Source organism: Calypte anna, chromosome 4A (assembly GCF_003957555.1).
Source record: "Calypte anna isolate BGI_N300 chromosome 4A, bCalAnn1_v1.p, whole genome shotgun sequence".
In the NCBI taxonomy this organism is placed as follows: Eukaryota; Metazoa; Chordata; class Aves; order Apodiformes; family Trochilidae; genus Calypte; species Calypte anna.
This window is the reverse complement of record NC_044248.1, coordinates 8,069,956-8,090,408: the sequence shown is the minus strand read 5'-3', so window position 1 is coordinate 8,090,408 and position 20,453 is coordinate 8,069,956. Positions and strand designations below refer to the sequence as shown.

At 34.9% G+C, this 20,453-nt stretch overlaps 1 protein-coding gene across 1 annotated transcript in view; it reads right to left on the bottom strand.

Moving 5' to 3' along the window:
- SLIT2 (slit guidance ligand 2) overlaps nt 1-20,453 on the bottom strand; it is a 102,608-nt gene that overhangs the window by 37,074 nt on the left and 45,081 nt on the right. Inside the window, exons 14-23 of the mRNA XM_030450002.1 lie at nt 18,079-18,153; nt 15,106-15,249; nt 13,527-13,670; nt 12,292-12,458; nt 11,156-11,288; nt 8,040-8,108; nt 5,640-5,711; nt 5,345-5,416; nt 3,952-4,023; nt 1,437-1,600 (exon numbers count right to left, since the gene is read on the bottom strand). Coding sequence (XP_030305862.1) covers nt 1,437-1,600; nt 3,952-4,023; nt 5,345-5,416; nt 5,640-5,711; nt 8,040-8,108; nt 11,156-11,288; nt 12,292-12,458; nt 13,527-13,670; nt 15,106-15,249; nt 18,079-18,153 — 1,112 coding nt within the window. The remainder of the gene's footprint in view (nt 1-1,436; nt 1,601-3,951; nt 4,024-5,344; nt 5,417-5,639; nt 5,712-8,039; nt 8,109-11,155; nt 11,289-12,291; nt 12,459-13,526; nt 13,671-15,105; nt 15,250-18,078; nt 18,154-20,453) is intronic.

Genomic DNA, 20,453 nt, shown 5'->3' with positions numbered 1-20,453 from the left:
TACAACAGTGTGCAGTAAGAGTGTATCTGTAATAATGTCTAGCAGATGCTTGAAGAGAAAATGATCAGATTGACCAACAAATGCCCTATCTAAAATCAGACTAAAGGACTTTGAAATAGGTAATTTGTTGTATGCAATGAACACTGGCATGACCTCAGAGATGTATTGTTGAAACCTGCAAGTAGGATTTGGAGGGAGAGACAATTCATTGGTGTTTCACATAACAAAATTGGTTCCAATGAGTTTAGTTTAGAAAAAAAAAAATTTGACAGAAAGCTTAAGACTTTAAAAGATTAAATAGGATGAACATGCAATAAAGAACAACTTTGGATGAAACAAACTCTGACAAAATCCTAAATTTTTTTTAAGGAAGAAACTATGAAAGAAACACCTTTGCAGATGCACTAACAAATGAATAAATCAAAATAGCTGGAAGATTGCCTAAACTGCGAGAATCAGCTACTTCTACAAGATTTTAGATCATATTTACCTGATGCCTCAGAAATAACTGAAAGTTTAGTAATGGACTTACAAGTATAAACACATATAACTTTTTTGGATATTCTTTTTTAGTTGGGGATTTCTATGTTTTTAAATTAGGACCTTGAAAAATGATGCTACATTAGAAGTTTTTTGTGTTTTCAGATTATTTAAGGAAGGAGAAATGGATGGAATAGAGGAAGGTGAAACAAAACGTGAAACAAACCAAGTTTTCTCTCACATAAGAGTAAAAAAGGTACTTTTCTAACCAGAAAATGTTAAGGTTCAGAAAAAGAACCTAGGAATTAACAGGCAATTATGTAAGTTGTGATATAAATGCCAGCACGATTGTTACCAGCATGGAGATAAATCCTCTTAGTTCAAATCTTGACAACCCTCCCCATATAACATTTTAGAATTAGACTTCTCTAGAGGTAATCACATCCATTTATCTGCATTTATTTTTTTAAAAATTTTTTTAAATGCTTTCTTCTGAAATATCAGAGAAAGCATCCTGGAGCTATTGATGCAATTAGATATATTGATGCACCACTGAGATAGTAGTGACTGGAAGTATGACGGAGTTATTCAGTTTTTACTGTAAGCAGCCTGAAGGAAAATGATATTCTTTTGCTAAGGGAAGTAATGTTTAAATTGTAGATGATGACTGAGAAACCTATGTACATCAATGCACTGCAATTCTGAAGATTTTTTTTTTCTTCATCTACTGTTTAGAAAGAAGTAGGCATTAAAGTCTCTGAAATAAATACAGTTCATGAATGGCAGCAGTGGCTACGTCTCTCAGTAGGAGGAGAAATGATGACAACACTGAGTGAAAATGCTACAATATATTTAATAATATATGCAATTAGAGCACACAGGACTCATTTCACAGCTCAGGTATTTGTAAATATTCAAAACTGGCATTTCAAAGAGAAAAAAAACCACAATAGTACCTTGGCAAGTAAATTTTTTAGAAGGAGTAGTGAGAAGAAGTTTATCTGCCATTTCTCCAGGACCAGCACAACGTGCAATACCAGGTTCTTTGTATTCTGATTTTACCCAATCAGACAGCCACTGCATGTTGCAATCACAATAAAGAGGATTTGCTCCAATAGCCCTATGGAAAAAGAAGACAAAGAAAAGGGAAACAATGCTTTAAACGAATGTTTTAAATGGATTTGGGTTCTAAATAAAGCAGTGATGGTTTCAGCAGTAAACTTGCTCCAGAAACCTAGTTATTGTTAGATGTATACATGTGAACTTTGGAAAACTAATCCTAACCAGCTCTGTTTCACCATTAGTACATGGTGGCCAAGATCAGCTGCATCAGCAGAATGAAATTGATACTGGGAAATTAAGTTAGAAAGAATAAAGTATTTTTTCCAAAGCAGCCAAGGCAACACCCCAGAGTTCTACCCTGATATTTTTCCTTCTCAGTTTATGACTCCCAGACTGGTAGAAACCATCTGTTTCTAAACTTCCAACTTTGATTTAATTATTTCCTCTTTGGAGCTCTCCCAGTGAACTCAGTTTATGTGCAGAATTCTGTAAGAGTTCTCTGCTGCAGAAGTAAATAAAGCTACATTATCCTAGCTTTGTGGTAATTAGATAACAATTGCCCTATCATGAAAACCAGCAAATTTCCTTAAATAAATCTGTTTTTTTTAATTTAAAAAAACCCAATTAATTTAGAGATTTTCAGAATTAATTTGAATTAATTTCTGCAAAGGGTTTTTAGGTGTCTATTTCCTCTGCAAGAAGCTATAATACTCTTAAAACTCTGAGAACAATGATAAATCTGTGGGTAATTGGGAGCATAGAAGCATTGTGCTACTCTATAATGAGGGACTCATTCCTTTTCAGAAATACAATAATCATAGAACTTAATAAAACCATTCACACGTGCACACTGCCAAATGAAAGCATTAGATATTCCAGATATCCTTACAGATATTTCAGTACTTTTTTTCAGATTGTAACACGACTTTGGATGTGTGGGTCTTCTAGAAATACACAAAAAGTCTTTGGCAAGCCAGGGCATTAGAATCTACCACTGCTGAGATGCTCATTTCTGCCACACTGAGCAAGAAGCCCTCTTTCTTACTACAATGATCTTATAGGTGAACTCAAAGAATTATATGTATTTGCTCAGTCAGGCTTAAGTCAAAGCAGTAACAAAATCAGGACTAATGATAGAGAACTTCACATGCAAGGAGAAACAGAATTTGTCCTGTCCAGATTTGCAGGAATTAATGTCAGCCTGAACTGAACTAACACAATTGCTCTGCTAGAATCAGGATGTTAGCACAGAATGGCAGCCATTAAGAAAAAAATAATAGCAATAAAAATCAAATCTATGTTTACTGATAGTTCATGTAGACAAACTAGTTCTATGGTAGCATTTGAATGAATCATCAATAACTTAAAGCTTTATCAGTATAACCAAATTTCTGAGAAATGGCCAATAAAATACAAATGTCCAATACTGAACTAGAAGCAGATAATTAAGTTTTTAACAATGGCAGCTGTTCAGAAACATAAAAACCATATATATCTAAAGGCACTAGTCAGCTTCTCCTCAGATTTAATAACTGTCCATAAACACTTCAAGGTTTAGAGATAGTAACTTGTTCTAATCTAGGTCCCCATTGAAAATTATAAACAGGAAAACTATTGCTTCAAATGATGTTCTGAAATCAGATGCCATTAAATGTCAGATGTATTAAATGTCAATTTAACATACACTTGCACAGAACTACAGAATGATTTAGGGCACTCTGGAGGTCACTGAGTCTCATCTCCTGCACAAAGCAGGGCTCAGACAGGAATGAAGATTCTTCTGCTTCTTTGGGCAGCATTTTCCAAAGCTGAGCCACCCTCCCTGTGAGGAACTTTTCATTATGTTCAATCAAACTTCCTTTGCTGCAGCTTGTAACTGTTGACTCTTAATTCTTCACTCTCAGGAAAATCTGTCTCCATCCTTGCTGTAATCCCCTTAGCAGCTTAAAGACTCTTAGGCCCCTCTTTGGCATCCCCTTCTCCAGACTAAATAAACCTGGTTAATTTAGCTCACAGGATCCAGCCACCTCCCTGCTCACTTGCCCCTACCCTGGATTTGCTCTGGTTCATACACATCTGCTTTGTGCTGGAGAAAGTGAAAACATATTCCAAGTATGGCCTTAGGAGGTCCAAGCAGATGGCAGTGACCACCATCCTCAATCATCTGGCTGCTTGCTTTCTAATTCACCCTAAAGCATCTTTAGCCTTCATTGCCATAAGGGCACATGGCAGACATCTTCAATTTGCTGCCCACCAGGAGGCCCAGGATTTTTCCTGCAAGCTCTCTGGCCAGTGCCCAACCAGTCCTGATGCATGAGCTTGTTCCAAAGGAGGCCTCTGCATTTTGCCTTTGTTTATGAAATTTCCTAAACAAAACACAAGCAATTGTGTTACCATCTGAATACTCACAGGTGTGATAACGCTGAAAGATCATTAAAAGCTCCTTCAGGAACAACAGAAATATCATTGCCATGTAAAGACCTTAAAAAGAAATAAACAAAATAATATGCACGTGTAAAAATCAGCAATTTAACTGCAAATTTTATCTTCAGTAAACACTTTTTCACATATATTTCGTTCTTTCAGTTCCTTAGTGTTATCAGCTGGCTGGTTTTTTTTTTAAAGCTCTAACCAGCAGCCTACTCGTAATTTGATTTTTTTTCATCCTCAAATTTCACAAACAATATTAATAATATTTTTCTTTTTAAATGGCAAGAATAAAGGTCAGTAAGAGTAGCCACAAAGCCGGAAAGTAATGATTGGATGTAGGGATAGCAGTTTTTATCTCTTTTTCATCAATCTACTGGAATTCTTTTAATTATTTTCATATGCTCTTTATAATCTTCCATACATTCATGTAAAATAATTTTGTTGCCATAATTTGACAGCAAAGTTAATGAACTGAAGACCATATAGAGCATCAATAGCAGTACTACTCTTATCTTTCCTGTAGCAAACCTGCACAAAAATATCTCTCTTCTGGAAACTCAGTGTTACATCTATATATAACACACAGAGAATTATGGTTCTTGAAACTATCCATATGTATATACAATAATGGATGTTATGTGAGCACATTTTAATAATGCCAGGCTTGAGACCTTTAATCCAAGTAAAGTATTAAATGGTCATAAAGTACCCAAATGGAGGCAGAAATTACATGTTCTGCTGGGGTCTTTTTGGAAACAATTTTTGCAGTTTTGTGGTTGCTTTTCTTCTTAATGACAAACTGAAGCTGTAAACTAGACTGATTGTGCCTTATTTTTCCTTTTTGTGCCCTTTTAACCATGTTTTTCATAGTTGTAAAATAGAAAGTTTTCTTAGAACCAAGAAGGAATTTTATTGATTTTCACTAGTAAACCATTATGTAATAGTTTTGGAAATACTCCCATATTAAATGAAACAGTAAAGAAAGAAAGAAATATATTGCTGGAATGAAAGTATTCAAAATTCAACTGCAACCCCCCCATCACATATACTGAGGAATTTATGCATATGGAATTTTTTTCAAGATTTTAATGCTTGTAACAAGGAAGAACATAACACAGAAAAGAAATACAGCTGAGATTAAAAAGCAGAAAAGAAAAAAGTTTATATATAATGTTGCTTAGAGTCATATAACTTCTTGTACAGCATTTTGAGAGTGTACTTTCTCAGAAGGAAGCCACCTAAGATTTTCAAGGCTATGTAATTATCACTCCTCAAATACTTGCTACGTTTTAGAACGTAGTAACTTCCTGCAGATTTCTTGTACAAAAATAAAATTTCTGGAAAACAACAGCAGTTCAAAAGTAATACTTACAACAACCTAAGTGACTTCAACCCATCAAAAGTCTGTGCAGGGATACACCTCAGGCGGTTGTAACTAAGAATTCTGAAAATATAAAAAATCCTGTCAGCAAGTGTATCATCCATTCAGTAAACAATGCAGAGCATGAGCAAAACCAGCTTTTGCACACATAGCTAGTTAGGAAACAAGTTATTTTACAGCCTTCACAACAAGCAAGCTTTAATATCAACAAATGTCCTTTCCAAGACAAAAAAAAAAAATCCACTGTAATGCTTCCAAACAGTCACTGTTACATGTTTAAACTTACAAGGTGAGCAGCTGAGTCATGTTGCTGAAGCTCTGATTAGAAAGAGTGCTGATTCTGTTGTTACTTAAATCTCTATAAAAAATAAATTCAGAAATTCAGACCTTAAAATGACTGCCCCAGTCCTGAAACACTGTAACTTAAACTGACAGACACATTGGTTTTATTAGTAGAAGTAGCATCACTGATGGCATCAATATTTAAAGCAGCAGATATTTTTATTTTCACATGCCATATACAAGCCCAGCAAGTGTTTAGAGCCTGACCAACAAAAAGCATTTTCATTTCAACACAGATGAAAAAGCAGTGCAATGAGCTCTTATACAACAGCAATATCCATCATGCCACTGAGTTAATAATGCAATCCTACAGGAACCCAAGTACAGAAATTAGTGATGTTTTAAAAAGGAAATTATTCTAGCCATGTCCCTAATGACACCTGAGTAAATACCATCTAATATTTTACTTAACATTCGTATGCTGAAGACATCAAAGTCCAGAGCTATTATTATAAAGGATGCTATCTAGGATTTACAGAGAAAGCCTTAATATCTTTCTTGTTGTTCAATATTCTAATGAATAAAATCTTAAGCATAAGCATGATGGAAGCTGTAGTGTTACACTGGTAGCTTCAAAGAAGCTCTGAAGAACCTACAGTAAATGTGAATGTTGCCTGTTCTTTATTCTCATATTGTACTTGATTTTCATTTTATGTTGACTATTTCATTATCGTTATGGTGTTTTGTGGTGAAGTGTATAATTTGTTTGAGGGGACCTTGATATTTTAACTTAAGAGTACTGTTGAGCAGCTATGCAATATACATATTTCTCCTCTTGAAATATCATGAAAGCACGTAAGAAAATCGACAAGTATAAAGGAGCAATCTACTCAAAAAAGAAGGAAAAATTTTGAAAAACATTTTTCCTTTAATCTGTAACTCAGAAGACTTGGATGTAATTCCTTGTTTGGCCACAGAAGAACAATGCATAGTGTTCTGCTTTTCCCAACACAGCTGAGAAACATTTTCAACTTTCCAACAGCAGTATGAGGATACAATAAAGTGCCCACAGGTCTGATTATTTAAATAGAGACTGTTTTTACTCATCTTATTTGCATTTTATTTACTGTTTATCTAGAATTTATTGCATTACATTTGTCTGCTATATTGTTTTTGTGCAGTTTCTCATTAAGAGGTAGTTCTATGATTTCCAGATGTATTGATTAAAAATAGACCATGAGGACCAAATCTCTGCAATGGAAGCCTTGTCACTCAGGCTCTAATCTAATGTGTAGGCACATCTGGTACTTCACTGTCACTATAACTGCACATAGTTCAATCTATATGTTTGTTTCTTGCACTGGGGTTCTAAAGTTTGGATTTTCAGTGTGCAGCAAGTTAGGTCTTGTATAAAGAATTTCCCTAAACGTGTCACAAAAATTTCTGCTTTCAGGTTCTACTCTGTGTACACTTGAGAACATTGCAAAGGTTTTTTCCTGGTGTTATTGGCAAAAAACCCAAAACATTTTGGAAACATGCTTTTTTCTAAATTTGTGACCGTGACCACTTTTGTCTAGCGTGAGGATAAATAAAGGAAATCAAGTTCTTATTTTTGAATGCCAAACCATTTCCAATTTTTGCAGCAAAGCTCTAAACCCAGTCAAAAAAGAAATTTAAGGGATTTTGTTACTGTCCTCCACTTTTTATGCTGATTATAATGAAACCACAAACTGCTTTCAGAATGTTACACAGTTGAACCTCAGCTGGTATAAATTTTTATAGTCCTAACAAAGGCCATGGAATTACAGCCATTTACATTAACAGTCTTCCTGTTTCTCTCACTCTACTCTTGCAAAGTACAGAAATCATATTAAAATCATTCATGAACTAAACGTAATAAATTTTAGAGCAGCTAATGATTTGCCCTAAATCTCAGAGTGAGTCAGGAATAGAGCTGGGATTAAGGTTTTCTAGAAAAGACCTCTTCAAGACTCATTGGACCCTATACTGTGGCAGAAACAGAAGTGGTTACATTTAATCCTACGTGAAGCATACCATGGAGTGAAGCATAAACCAAAATGTTTCTTTTGTAAATGAAATAATTCTAGTGCCTTTTCGGAGCTGCGTAACAAAATGCTGTACTACTCTACCCCATTTTGTAAGATATTACATGTATTTTGATGGGAACTATAATTTTTCCTTATTTATGTTGTGATGTAGTCAGCAGAACGAGAGAATGCTGTTTATAAAATATAAGTAAATATATTATGTGTAGAATCTGATAAGTAGTATAAAATATTCTATGTTTTGGGTTTTTTTTCTCATATAACTAAACACAGATTCAATGAAGCTTTGTTTTGTTTTGTCTCATTTCAGCAGAGAACGTTGTTGTAAAACTACTTACATGAGTGTTAAATGCTTGTAGTTGGAAAGCTCTTTTGGGACAAGGGTAAACTGATTGCCATCCAAATAACTATAACAGAAAAAAGAACAACAAATACAGAGCATTATTTATTATTTTATTTATTTTTCATTAAAACAAAAGCCACTAATCTTAGATTGTAACAGTAAAGTTAATAACAAATGAATACTCATATTTCTGTTTTTCAAGAAACCTTGCCTATACATTCTGGTTTTTAGAGACACAATTGAGGACCTGAAGCCTAAGACTGAAGTGCTGTTGAATCAAATATTATGAATATTAAGAAGTAATAGTACTATCAACCAACTCCTTAATTATACATTTGAAGACTGAGGTCTTCATCGGTCTCCATTCCACAAACACTTACAGATGAAAAGCAAATCTGATTTCTGCAAGTCATGTTGTGTGGATTTTGAGCTGTGATAAATAGAAAAAGAGCCTGACATTGCAGAGGTAGTCCTTTACAGCAGAAAAAGCAAGGGCTGGTTCCATCTCTATCAGCAGATTCATTGGTCATGCCTGCAGTTCAGGTCACCTTCCCTAATTTCTCCCTGTACATCTCATGATATATCAGGCATGACATACTATGAGCCTGCTCCTATGGAGCATGTTAGGGACCAAGGACAGTAATTGACTACCCTCCACCAGAAATTTCATTTTTTCCTCTTTGGGTTTCCAGCAAAATTATATTGCCTGTGGTCGTTCCATGGTCATAATTCTCAATAACAGACTTGCTCATGCTCAGAGTTAGCAGGCACAGAGCCACCAAGCTGTACCAGCACCTGAGTCACAGGCAAAGGAAGGTAACGAGCCTTGCCTAAAAAACTTCCAGTGTGCAGCCACTCATTAAAAACTGCAAGTGAAGGGTTTTTTTTTTCTTGTAACTAGGGCAAGTAGTTTAGAGGTGATAAGAAGTGCAATGGAGCAAAAATTGGTGGGAAGATGAAAGGTCTTCAGTTCCTCCACTGAGGCAAATGCCTTGCTGATGGTGGTATCATGGTAGTAATACTTGTGCCTTCTGGAACTCAAATAGAAACTACAACCTTATGGTTCCTATACAAATAAGGCATTTTAGCCATCCAAATGTTTAAAATGCAATTTAGTTAATAGCAGCCTTCTTAGATTAATTTTGAGCTTAATGGTTTTAAGTATGCAGCATCATCCTTGGAACCTGTTGTCTCGAGTAAATGGATGGGCTGGAATACAGCTAAACTGAGTGAAATAACTATCAACATCTAATAAAAAAAGCTTTTTATTTGTTATTTTGTTTGGGCTTGTTTTGTTTTTTTCCCCCTTGAACCTTGCCTTCCTTAGGGCTGCTTGCCAAATCTAAAATACTTACCTCAACAGTTTTATGCTTACACTGTGTTAATGGCATTATATAAATGGTGATGAACAGTGCACAGGCTAAAACACTTAATTACTCAAAAGTAAACCAACATTTAAACTTTTTGAAAGAATAAGTATTCTGAGAGAATTCTTTAATCAACAGATAAATAAAGATATATTCATTTAGAAGTAATCTGAGAATTCTTTAATCAACAGATAAATTAAGATATATTCATTTAGCTCTATTAGAACTGAAGTACTACAAGTATCCACTTGGCTGATAAAAATTCCTCCTTGTTCAAATGAAGGGACTATTAAGATATTTTACAAAACATGAAGAGTACATCTTGAAAGAGTTATGAATGCTAATGAGCAAGAAGAATCAATCAGTATGCAACTACTAGCAGGATCCACCTCCATTATCTGTTTGAAAAATATGCTAAATTGCATGCTTAGACACTAATTAAACCATACAAAATTGTACACAAATGAGTTTTCAGTCACAGTCAGGGTTCCACTTACAATTCCAAAAGTATCTCTCCTTAGCTGCTAAATTTTACATTGCATTGAAGCCCTTACACTGTTGAATTGTATTTATTAGCCCAGACTATATTCAATTAAGTAATTTTCTATTGAAGAAAAAGAAACAATACCAAAATCCAATGAAACAAAAGTCATAGGTCCATATATCTGTGTGCTAATTTGAGTTCTTAATAAGTTCTCTTTATTAGTGACTAAAGCCTTTTGGATGCTATTAAGCACTAAATTATTGGTGGTCATTTCAGTATCTTCTATATGATACCAAGTAGTAAAGCAGTAACACTGATGTAGTGACTTAAGATACACACTAACAAAACTTTTTGAAAAAGCACTGTATTAATCATTCATTATGAAGTATTATTAATTTAATATTAAGTGCTATTTGTAACAAAAATTCAACCTTTTCTCTTGTTAATATTTTTTCACCTATTTCTTTCAGAGTTGTGACCTATCTGATCAAGATGCAAACCAGATGATTAACTCAACATTTAGGTTTCTATTTGTTACATCATAATGCATAAAAAGTGACTCATCCAGACTTATGAGTAGTTATTGTCTTCAAACAATACATCAGATAGCAAACTCTTTTTAAAATAAATTTCACCATACATCTACATATTGAAATAATATTTTCATAAAATGCAATCTCTAAGTTTTTCTCCTATAAAAAAGTATCAAGAGCTTAATATATTAATTATGCTACATTGCATAAATCTGCCTATATGGAAAGTTAGACTTTCTATTAAAATCAGAGTGTCTATCACTCACCCATGTAAATTATGAAAATATGCAAACACATTAATACAATGTTTTCTTTTGGCTTTTTCATGCAATTAAATTTCTTAATTCCTTCCTAAATGGTGACCACAGAATAATGAGATTCACTGTTGCCCATAATTTAACCAACTGTAATATAACATCTACGTTCAATAATACGATTCTTCAGTGTTGGGTATATAAATTCAGAGAGTGATGACCATTTCATATACATATATACTCAAAGCTTTTCAGTATCAGATAGCTCTTCAGAGTGTTTTGGGTTTTACAGAGAACTGCTAACCCAAATTTCTTAAGATACTGTGCAAGTCTTTCTATCCATGATGTGGCATACTTAAACTTTTCCCTGATCTCCTGAATCAGATTCTTTACTTATTCTCCCCTCATTCTTGAACACGACAATATGAAACTAACACTGATTTTGATTAAAGGGAAGAGAGAGTGCTACTTACAGTTCAGTTACATCTTTTGGGATGCCTTTAGGTAAAGCTTTTAGGCCTTTGTTGCTGCAGCGAACAACTGTATCTAGACAGGTGCATTCTGCTGGACAGCGGGACAGTGGAGAGCAGCTATTGTCATCATTTCCTAGTTAACAAAAACAGATGCTAAGCTTCTTTTACACAAATGTCACTTCAATATTAGCAATAATATCCTGCCTAGAATTCCTATAAGCAAACATGATATTTCCACATTATGATGTCTCTAGGTAAGAAAAACTATAGGTCATCTCTGGAAACTATCGCTCCAAGAATTCACATTTCAAGTCACATTTGAGTTAAAGTTAGTTAAACACATTTTAGTTAAAGCTGTTGTACTTAAAAAAAAAATAAATTATAGATAGCAACCCAAAATATCTGTGGAATTTCTAAACTATTAATTGTAAATGGTATCTCTTTAAATAAAAGCTACAGCCTTGAAAATCGACACGTAACCATGCAATAAATCAAAGCAAATATGATTTATTTACATTTCAAGTCATACTTTAGCTAAAGTTACTTAAAGCCACTTTAGTTAAAGCTGTTGTACTAAAAAAAATAAAATTATAGATAGCAACCCAAAATATCTGTGGAATTTCTAAATTAATAAACTATTACTTGTAAATGGTATCTCTTTAAATAAAAGCTACAGCCTTGAAAATTGCCGAGTAACAATGCAATAAATCAAAGCATGTGTGAGAGAGATGCAAGATAACAGCCAGCTTTTTAAGTGCTGAGAGGAATTTTGACATTGAGGAACTCACAAACCAAGGACAATGACATGTTATTTGATTGAGTAGCCTGAAAGAGTGCTTGATGCAAGCAGCAATATTTGAAAATATTCTCATCCAAACAACAACTTTTTATCAATTTATTTAATTTTCATATTATCTCTAAATTATGCTTTGAACCTTTTGAATACACATATTCAATAGCTGTGTGCTTGATGGTCATCCAAAAATGGGAGAAGGATTTTTAAACAGATGTAGAGCCTGAGCATGAAGCAACAGTGAAGTTAATTAAAGCACAACGCTTTATATTCTATGGGAATCATGCAGCTATACATAAGGAAACTGCAATTACAAGAAGTACAAATACTAATCCTTACTTACCATCATCACACGTAAAATCCTGAATTGCCACATCCTGGATGGGAATCTCTTTGAGGAAGTAGGGCTTTTGGCAGCGAGGGTTCCCTGTCACGATGCGTTTCTTCCTTAGCCAGTCTCCAAGCCACGCGAGATGGCAATTGCAGTTGAAGGGATTGGCCAAGAGGTTTCTGAGAACCATAGGAAAGTTCACTTCGAATAAAACCCTTTTTTGTTCCTAAGTACTTTATTTCTATTTTCAAAAAGCTAAGCTTAAATACTGGTCTTCAAACAATGGTATGCATAAACCATAGGTGAAAGCTGGAACTGAGGCTCTGGTGAATCTTGATATAACTCGTTTAGAAATAATGCAAAACTGTCAGAGACCTGACTTGTTGTCAAGCCACTCTGTACTGATAATGCAATAATTTCATATAGAAATGAAAGGTGATTACTTTACATTATTAGCTTTAACCTGACAACAGCAATTCCATTAATTTGTCATCTCAAGATTTCCATCTTTTATTTGCTCCAGAGAATAAGTTTCCTATCTGAACTGACAGCTAAGTTGATTACATGCCAGTTATAAAAATGAATTTACTTCTTGAAGTCTCAGTACTTTTGGCATGTCCTTACTTCAGCAGAAACCTATTGACAATTCCATTATTTATAAACATGCCATCCTTAATATGCACAAATTATTCACTTGGTGCACAGTGTCACTTTTTATGTAAAAAGAGTATTAAGTAATTTCCTGAATGATGCTACTTACAAAAAACATTTCTTCAGTACACTGAGTGGCAGCTTTGCTCACCATCTTCCCCTCCCTTAAATTACATCACATCTAAATTAAAAAAAGGATGCTCCTTTTCATAGAAAATGAGACTGAAGCTTCATTATAAAACATATCTCAATTAAGATCCTCAGTAGGCCAAGGAAATTTAAGATAATAATTGCATAGAGAGACAGCAAGCATGGTGATTCACCCTGGCTCAGGTCAGTGGGCTACTGCAAGGGGGATAAGCAAGCCATTTTTCTTGCCTTCTCAGGCACTTCTGGAGACCATTCTAATGCTGCACCAAATGGCACCATGGAAACATGCACCTTGGTGCATCCAAGATGGTGCAGAAAATAAATTTTCTCAAAAATCCCTATTAACTCTTTTCCCGCTTAACTTTACCTCACACTTTGAAATTAAACCATCAACAGAAACCTTGGAGGTTTAAACTTAGCTGAGGTACAAGAAGAGCTTGACTTACAGTGTGGAGAGGGAGTGCAGGGTGTCAAAGGATCCTGGAGCTACGGTGGTGATCTGGTTGTCATACAGTGAGAGGAGTCGGACTGAGCTCAGCCCCGTGAAGCTGTCGTTCCCCACACAGCTCACACGGTTGCTCCTCAGCATCCTGGGAAAAGGAAGGATTGGCATTCCTTAGCTGGGAGGGAGCAAAGGTCAGAGTTGAAGGGGTGGCCTGAGGAAGGGTACAGAGGGGTGACTGCAAAGGGGTCACTGCTGGTGGAGGGACCAATGTGTGGTGGCCCCGGTGCTGCCCATCACCTCACTGAAGGGACTGAATGTAGCACATGTGGAGGGGACTGCAACACAGAAAGGTGTCACAGGGGTGTCCCCTTTAACCACCTGGGCTTTGTTGTGATTTTTTTTTTTCTTTTAATGCAAGAATCAGTAATGATGAGTTTTACCGACAGTAAAAATAAATTGATGGCAATTCCCCAAATTAGAGATACACAGCAGCCCTCTCTTCATGTTCGCAACCTACTGACTGCAGAACTGTTGTTTACATGGAAAAGAAGGTTGTACTGGTTGACCTTCTCTTGAGGTCCCTCTGAATAAATTTCCTTTGGATAAATTCTAGAAACCACATCTACTATGTTCTCAAATGTTTCCATTAAATGAAATCAGGCTACTTTGACTCATCCTCAGCATTACTCTTATATTTAGTGAAATTTCCAGAATACCAACACCTATTCTAGAATCTTTCCTATTTCCATAAAACATGTGAGCTTTGAAGTTTGCTGTTTTCCTACCTGTCCATTAATAAACGAGTATTTTTTCCTGTGTTCTTGCCTAAGAATAGCTGCTTTCAACAATTTTAGAATACAAAGAACACAAAGTTAGAAATGATAGGCCTGATTTATTAAAAACACCTAATGTCTATGGAGAGCTGGAGCCCTAAAGACCATTTAATCTTGGCTATGCTCTAATGGTCTGGATAGGCTCTACGAAGAAAGCCAAGAAGCTGCGGACTGCATAAATATCTTTTTTTGAGTAGAAAAAGCTAAACTGCCTCTTCATGGAAAGAATTAAATGAGTTCAAGCTATAGTGCTTTTACTCCTCCCTTCACTTTTGAAATGACATTAAAATTACTTAGGAGAGAGTCATTTCCCACATTTCAATATCCACCAGAATAATTTTTTCCTCTAGCTAAATTCCAAGTAATGGTTGAGCTGAATTGAATCAGACTCCATTACGTAAAATGTGTAATTCCCGTGCAAAATTCTGTTACTGTGAAGCAGATGATTACTCCCATTTCCATTTCTGCAGTTGGATGTTTACCCATTCTCAGCTGCTTCATCATTTTAAAGGAATTGTAGTTTCTGTAGTCAAGTAATCATACAAGGAATTTCAGCTACATTATATTCTTAATTAATGAATTCACATAACGCACGATAACTTTTTGTAAAACAGGAACACAAACTAAGATTTGCTTGAATAATCCACAGATCATCCTCCAAAAAAAAAAGGTTTTTAGGACAGAATATTTCCTTAAAAAACACCTGACAGAAAGAAAGAATAAAACCACCCAAATAATTACACTTACAGTGTTTTGAGACTTTCTAGTCCTTTGAACATTTTGTGTCGAACACTTTCCAAGCGGTTGCTAGTGAGCAGTAATTCATTCACACCAGAGGCTCCATCAAATGCTCCTTCTTCAATATCAGTAATCTTGTTATTGCTCAGGTTTCTATTACACAGAAACAGTAAAACATTTGGGTTTGGTTTTTTTTAATACTCTGTGAAATGCTTCAGACCACATAGATTTCAAGGTATTGGTTCTATTGTGCAAAAGCAACAAATGTACTGTTTGACTTCAAACCATTAAAAGCAAAATTCAGTGCCCTGCTACCTAAAGAAATAAATGTGTTTTAAGCAATTCTTGGAAGGTGCTTTTAAATAATGGCAATTACCCAGTCCATGCTGCTGCCATACAAGAAAATGTTTTCATTATTTTGAATCTTGTCAGTGACTGTATATTTTTTCGTGTCTCCATGTCCTTGTAGCATTATTAGATGAATTAATAACAACATGATAGTGTGTGAGTACCAGCACAAATAACCACTTTGATTTCTTTATTTCATCTCAGTAGACACAAATATAAGAAAACACTACAAATAGCACCATATGGAAATGAAATGTGTGAATATAAACAGTAAATGAAATGTTAATCATGTATGACATTAGCTAAAAAGGAGTGTTTATAAGCAAGAAAGTTCATTTATCTGCAATTTGCAGGAAAAGCAGATGAAAATATGGGAAAGTGACCTATAGTACTGCCAAAAGATTCAGTGTTTGTAGTTAAAATATGGAAATTACAACACAAAGTGATATTATCTATTCACCATCTACAAAAGCATCCATCCTCAACAATATACATTTTCTTAAAGGTTTTTCATGCTATTCCTGACTCCTTTTGGTTTTTTTGTTACATTTACCTACAAGCATTACAGAAGTTGATAATTACATGCTGAAAATGTTCTAATAGTGATGCTTAAAAAGTTCTCAGAAATGCTCTGGGACAATATATAATACAGTGAAGCTAATCAAGAAGTACACTATTTTCATAACAAAAATTAATACACTTGACAAAATGAACTAGTGCCATTATCTAAGACATAAAAAAAATAAATTGTGGATTAATCTTGAGTTGCAACATACACCTGGCCTCTAATGAAGGATATAATCATCACTTTCATTTAGTTTCACAGTTCAGTTTCCTCTAAGGTGCAACACAAGACTGGAAGCAAGACACCCATTTCAGCTGGCTTATCCATGTCAAGCCCTTAAGTTTCCTAAAATCTTATTTGTTCCTTGTGTAACAGGGATACCACTTCAACCACTTCACAGGGATATTTTAAGGATTACATTTTGCGTAGCTAATCAATGATGCAGCGCACAAATGTGCTTTAATACTGATGAACCATCAAATCAATTAAACATTTAGGCCCCAATTTTTCAATGTCATCTGTGCAGAGAGACTGTTGCATCTATCTGAAGCTCCAGAAGAAATATGACCTCCACAAAAACACAGAATTCACTCGTACTGGTGTCTCTATAACATCACTACCTCACTGCTTTCCAGTCATGCTTAACCAGGCACTGTATTATTTAAGTTGAAGAATCTGTAACAATTGGTAACTGTATTAGGAAGTTACAGAGTAGTCTTATTAAAAATGTTATCTTTTCATTAACATTCTCTCAATTTTGTTCCTCCTCAATTATTCACATTTAAAAGCTCCTGGGAGTTCTGGCAGACAGCTATACTGAGACTGATTAATAGTCTTTTTTTCTTTTTTTTTTCTTTTTGTCTTGGAAATCTCCTCAGCTAAAAAGCAGCAAACTAGCTTTACATGACACAAAACATTTACTTAGTTTACAAATTAATTTACAAATGTTTACTCAATGTTTACTAAGCTACCTTCATAGACTGCAGAATACATAAACTGCTGACAGTAAATTCCCCCCTTTTCCTGTTTTTCCTAAATAATGAAGAACACTCTGTGTGTGTGCATGTGTGTATGCACACAACATCAAGTATTTATTTTAAAGGCACTCTGTAGCTGTAAAAAGTGATAATCTGACATACTACAGGCTTTTTTTAAGTATCTCAGCCCAATCCAAAGTGGCAAGAAGTATTTTTTTTTTTAATCTACTAACTGAAAAAAGTAGTAAGTATTTAAGTAATTGTGATCATCACAGCAAGGTTCTGAATAAAGCTATTAGTTAAAGAGATATTATGGCTTCTCTTAAGATTTCAGTCACTATTAATGCAGACAACTTTTACAAATGATAGCAACGAGATACAAGTAGAACTGGCAATTCAAAAAGCAGTGCATCATTTTAATTGAAATGATCTTTTTTCTACTTGCATGTTTCTTCACTCACTGTTCATGTTTGGATTCAACCCTGAAAAGACTGAGGGCAGGGTCACGAAGTTTACCTAAATGATCTACCCTCCAATATGTTTTTTTTTATATAAGCAAAAGAAAAGCTTTTCAGAGATGTATTTTTAATCATCTCTGCAACTGGTAAGATTATAAACTCCTCTTAGGACATGAACTCTGAACATGGACTTACACTGACCAGTTATCAAACTCCTTTTTTCTCAGTCATTTAATTTTGATATTTCTCTCATCTAATGACAGAACGAACACAGAATCAAAGGCATGTCTTGGATGTGCTGAAAGGCAAACTTGCCTGGTTAGGGAGTAGTACAGGAAGCTACAAAAGATTATTGGAACCTTTTTTGAGCAGCTTATCCTGTGAGCTCCCTGCTGTGGCTGCACACCAGACCAGCTGGCTGGACACTGCGGTGAAGGTGTCAGAGCTGCACACCGTGAGTTGTCACTGGCAGTGCCTAATCCCACAGAGAAAAGCTGCCAACTCTGATCTCCCTCAATGATTAATTTAAACCCATTCCTGAGTTTTGATTAGAATATACTGAAGCTAAAAATGGCAGAGAAGCAAAGAGCTAACATGCTTTCTGAAGAGACAAGGTCACTGAAGTTGCACTTACATTTTACGCAGCTGAGGAAGTTTCTTAAAGATTCCTGTAGCTTCCAGGACTGAAAATTCATTGTTATTTAATCGTCTACAAGAAATGAAAACAATTTCAGAAAAGAATACTCAGGGATTGTTACAGAGTGTTCTACACAAAGTAAGCTTTTCAGACTGGTTTGACTGAGTAATTGGTATTCAGCTGGTATCTGAGGAACAATTCCATATACATTGACATTTCTAATTTTGGTAATTCCTGTGAATGAATATTCTCATTAGTTAAACTTTGGCATATATAAGACACGGAGAATGAAAACCAAATGACAAAATATCATACAACTACAACTACTGAGAAATGTAAGAAGATTTTTCTTTTAGGAGAAGAAAAAAATGTAACTGAGGAAGGATTCCATGGCAACTTAAAAATAACAATCTTTAAGAAGTACATATAAACCACTGCAGATTAGTTTGCTGTTCTTTCAAGGCTATCAGGTGATGTCTGCCAGACATCTGGAGGTGCTCACAGAACACGATTTACAAGAATTAAATAATTACTTTATGCTCGATGCTTCTTTTGAATAGGGACTGAAACACAATGCCCAGGTCTGCCCAAGAATTTAAAAAACACTTCTCTGACCATGGTTCATTTTCTGACCACTACATCTAGTACACATATATTGCAAAAGGAAGGATTAAATGCTGTTTTGTAACACTACAAGAAAGTATACAATGAGCAACAAATACCAGCTGGATACTGATCCTGCCTGCCCAGGTATCAAGACTGGTTCAGCCCAGGCTACCTTTAGCAGCTGCTAGGTTAGGAGAGCATCTATATTTCAAAAAAAAATTCTGCACTGACCCGTTATTCCCTATTTCCTCTCTTGAAAAGAAAAAGGAAACAATGAGTCTTAGAGTCTTTATATGTTTTAATGGAGTCATCTTGTTAGGGAAGGGAGTATAACTTTTAACTAGAGACCTTAAATAGGAAGGAAAACAGATGACTGACAAGATCACCGTGAAATGAAATTCAGGAGAATTCTAAACCCAGAATGCTTCTCAGAATTACCTTATTGCAAGACAAGATTAAAAAACTCCTAGAAAATAAAAGAAAGCTTCTCATTCATCCTTTCTTCCTGCTTATTCTCAGTGATAGCCAGAAGGGAAATTAAGGTTGTAAATCTCAAGGTATGGCTGTACAATAATATCAGCATGGAAAGAATCTGAGAGAAGACAGAAGGAGGTTTTTGGATGTACACAGAATGGTTGTACACCACACTGAAATACAAGGGGCATGAAATTCATAAGATAATACAACTTCTGAAAACCATCTCAGTGACTTCATGTGATTTTTAGTGGGATCTTATCAAATGAATCTTTCCACGGTACCTGTTAACAAAGTTGCATCATCATCATTGTAAACAGCTTTTTTTTTTTTTTTGACCTGGCCATCAATAACAGAAGCACCAAGCATTTTATGAGCACTGACATTTTTAAATACTTTCCAGATGGTTTATCATCTAGTAGAATAACTTGATTGTTAGACTTAAGATTCTAATAGTACTTCCTTGCTCTCCTTCACTGCCAAAACTTCCAGTCCCAATGAAAAATTCAAACAAGTTGATCTGTTCCACTTCCCAACAACCTTTTAAATATTAAAAATAGTTTGTCTCTTTCTCAGGTCTCCTTCACACATATGCATTCAGTTCTTTCAGTTTTGCCTACAAAGTCTTCTTTTCTAGATGATTCTTGTTCTCCACAATTATTTATTTCAAGTGATCTTGAAATATGAAGCCACTGACACAGTATTCCAGCTGGTATTTTATTACCGTTGTATGTATGTATGTAAAACAATTATTTCATATACCTTACATACTATATTCCTGTACATACGTAATAAGGAATGACCATATAGATCACATGGCACTTCTACAGCTGGAGTTTGCTGGCTCTGGACCTTGAATCATTAATATAAATGTGCAAGACTTTTTCATTCTATTATCATGGTAAGTGTTAGCAGGCATGGAGGAATGAAAATTATTACAGATGACTGGAAAATTAACAGATGTGGTGGTATCTTTCATGTGGATCTTAATATAATTATTTTCTGAGCCCAGTGCTTTTTACTGGTAAAGCCAATAATGAATTACCTGTTACTTATCACTCACTGGATCATGAAAAGGAACTCAAAAGTATTTGGACCTGGTTTATTCAAAGAACAGCATTGAAATGTCATTCACAAAATGACAAAGTAAACAAAAAATCACTACAAAAAATTAAACATATAAGACTGAAGTTGTTTTTATTTAGAGTTTCTCCTGGGGACTCTAACTTGAACAATTTATCAAACGTTTGCTAAATTTTCCAATATTTTAGAATGTTATCTGAAAAATATTT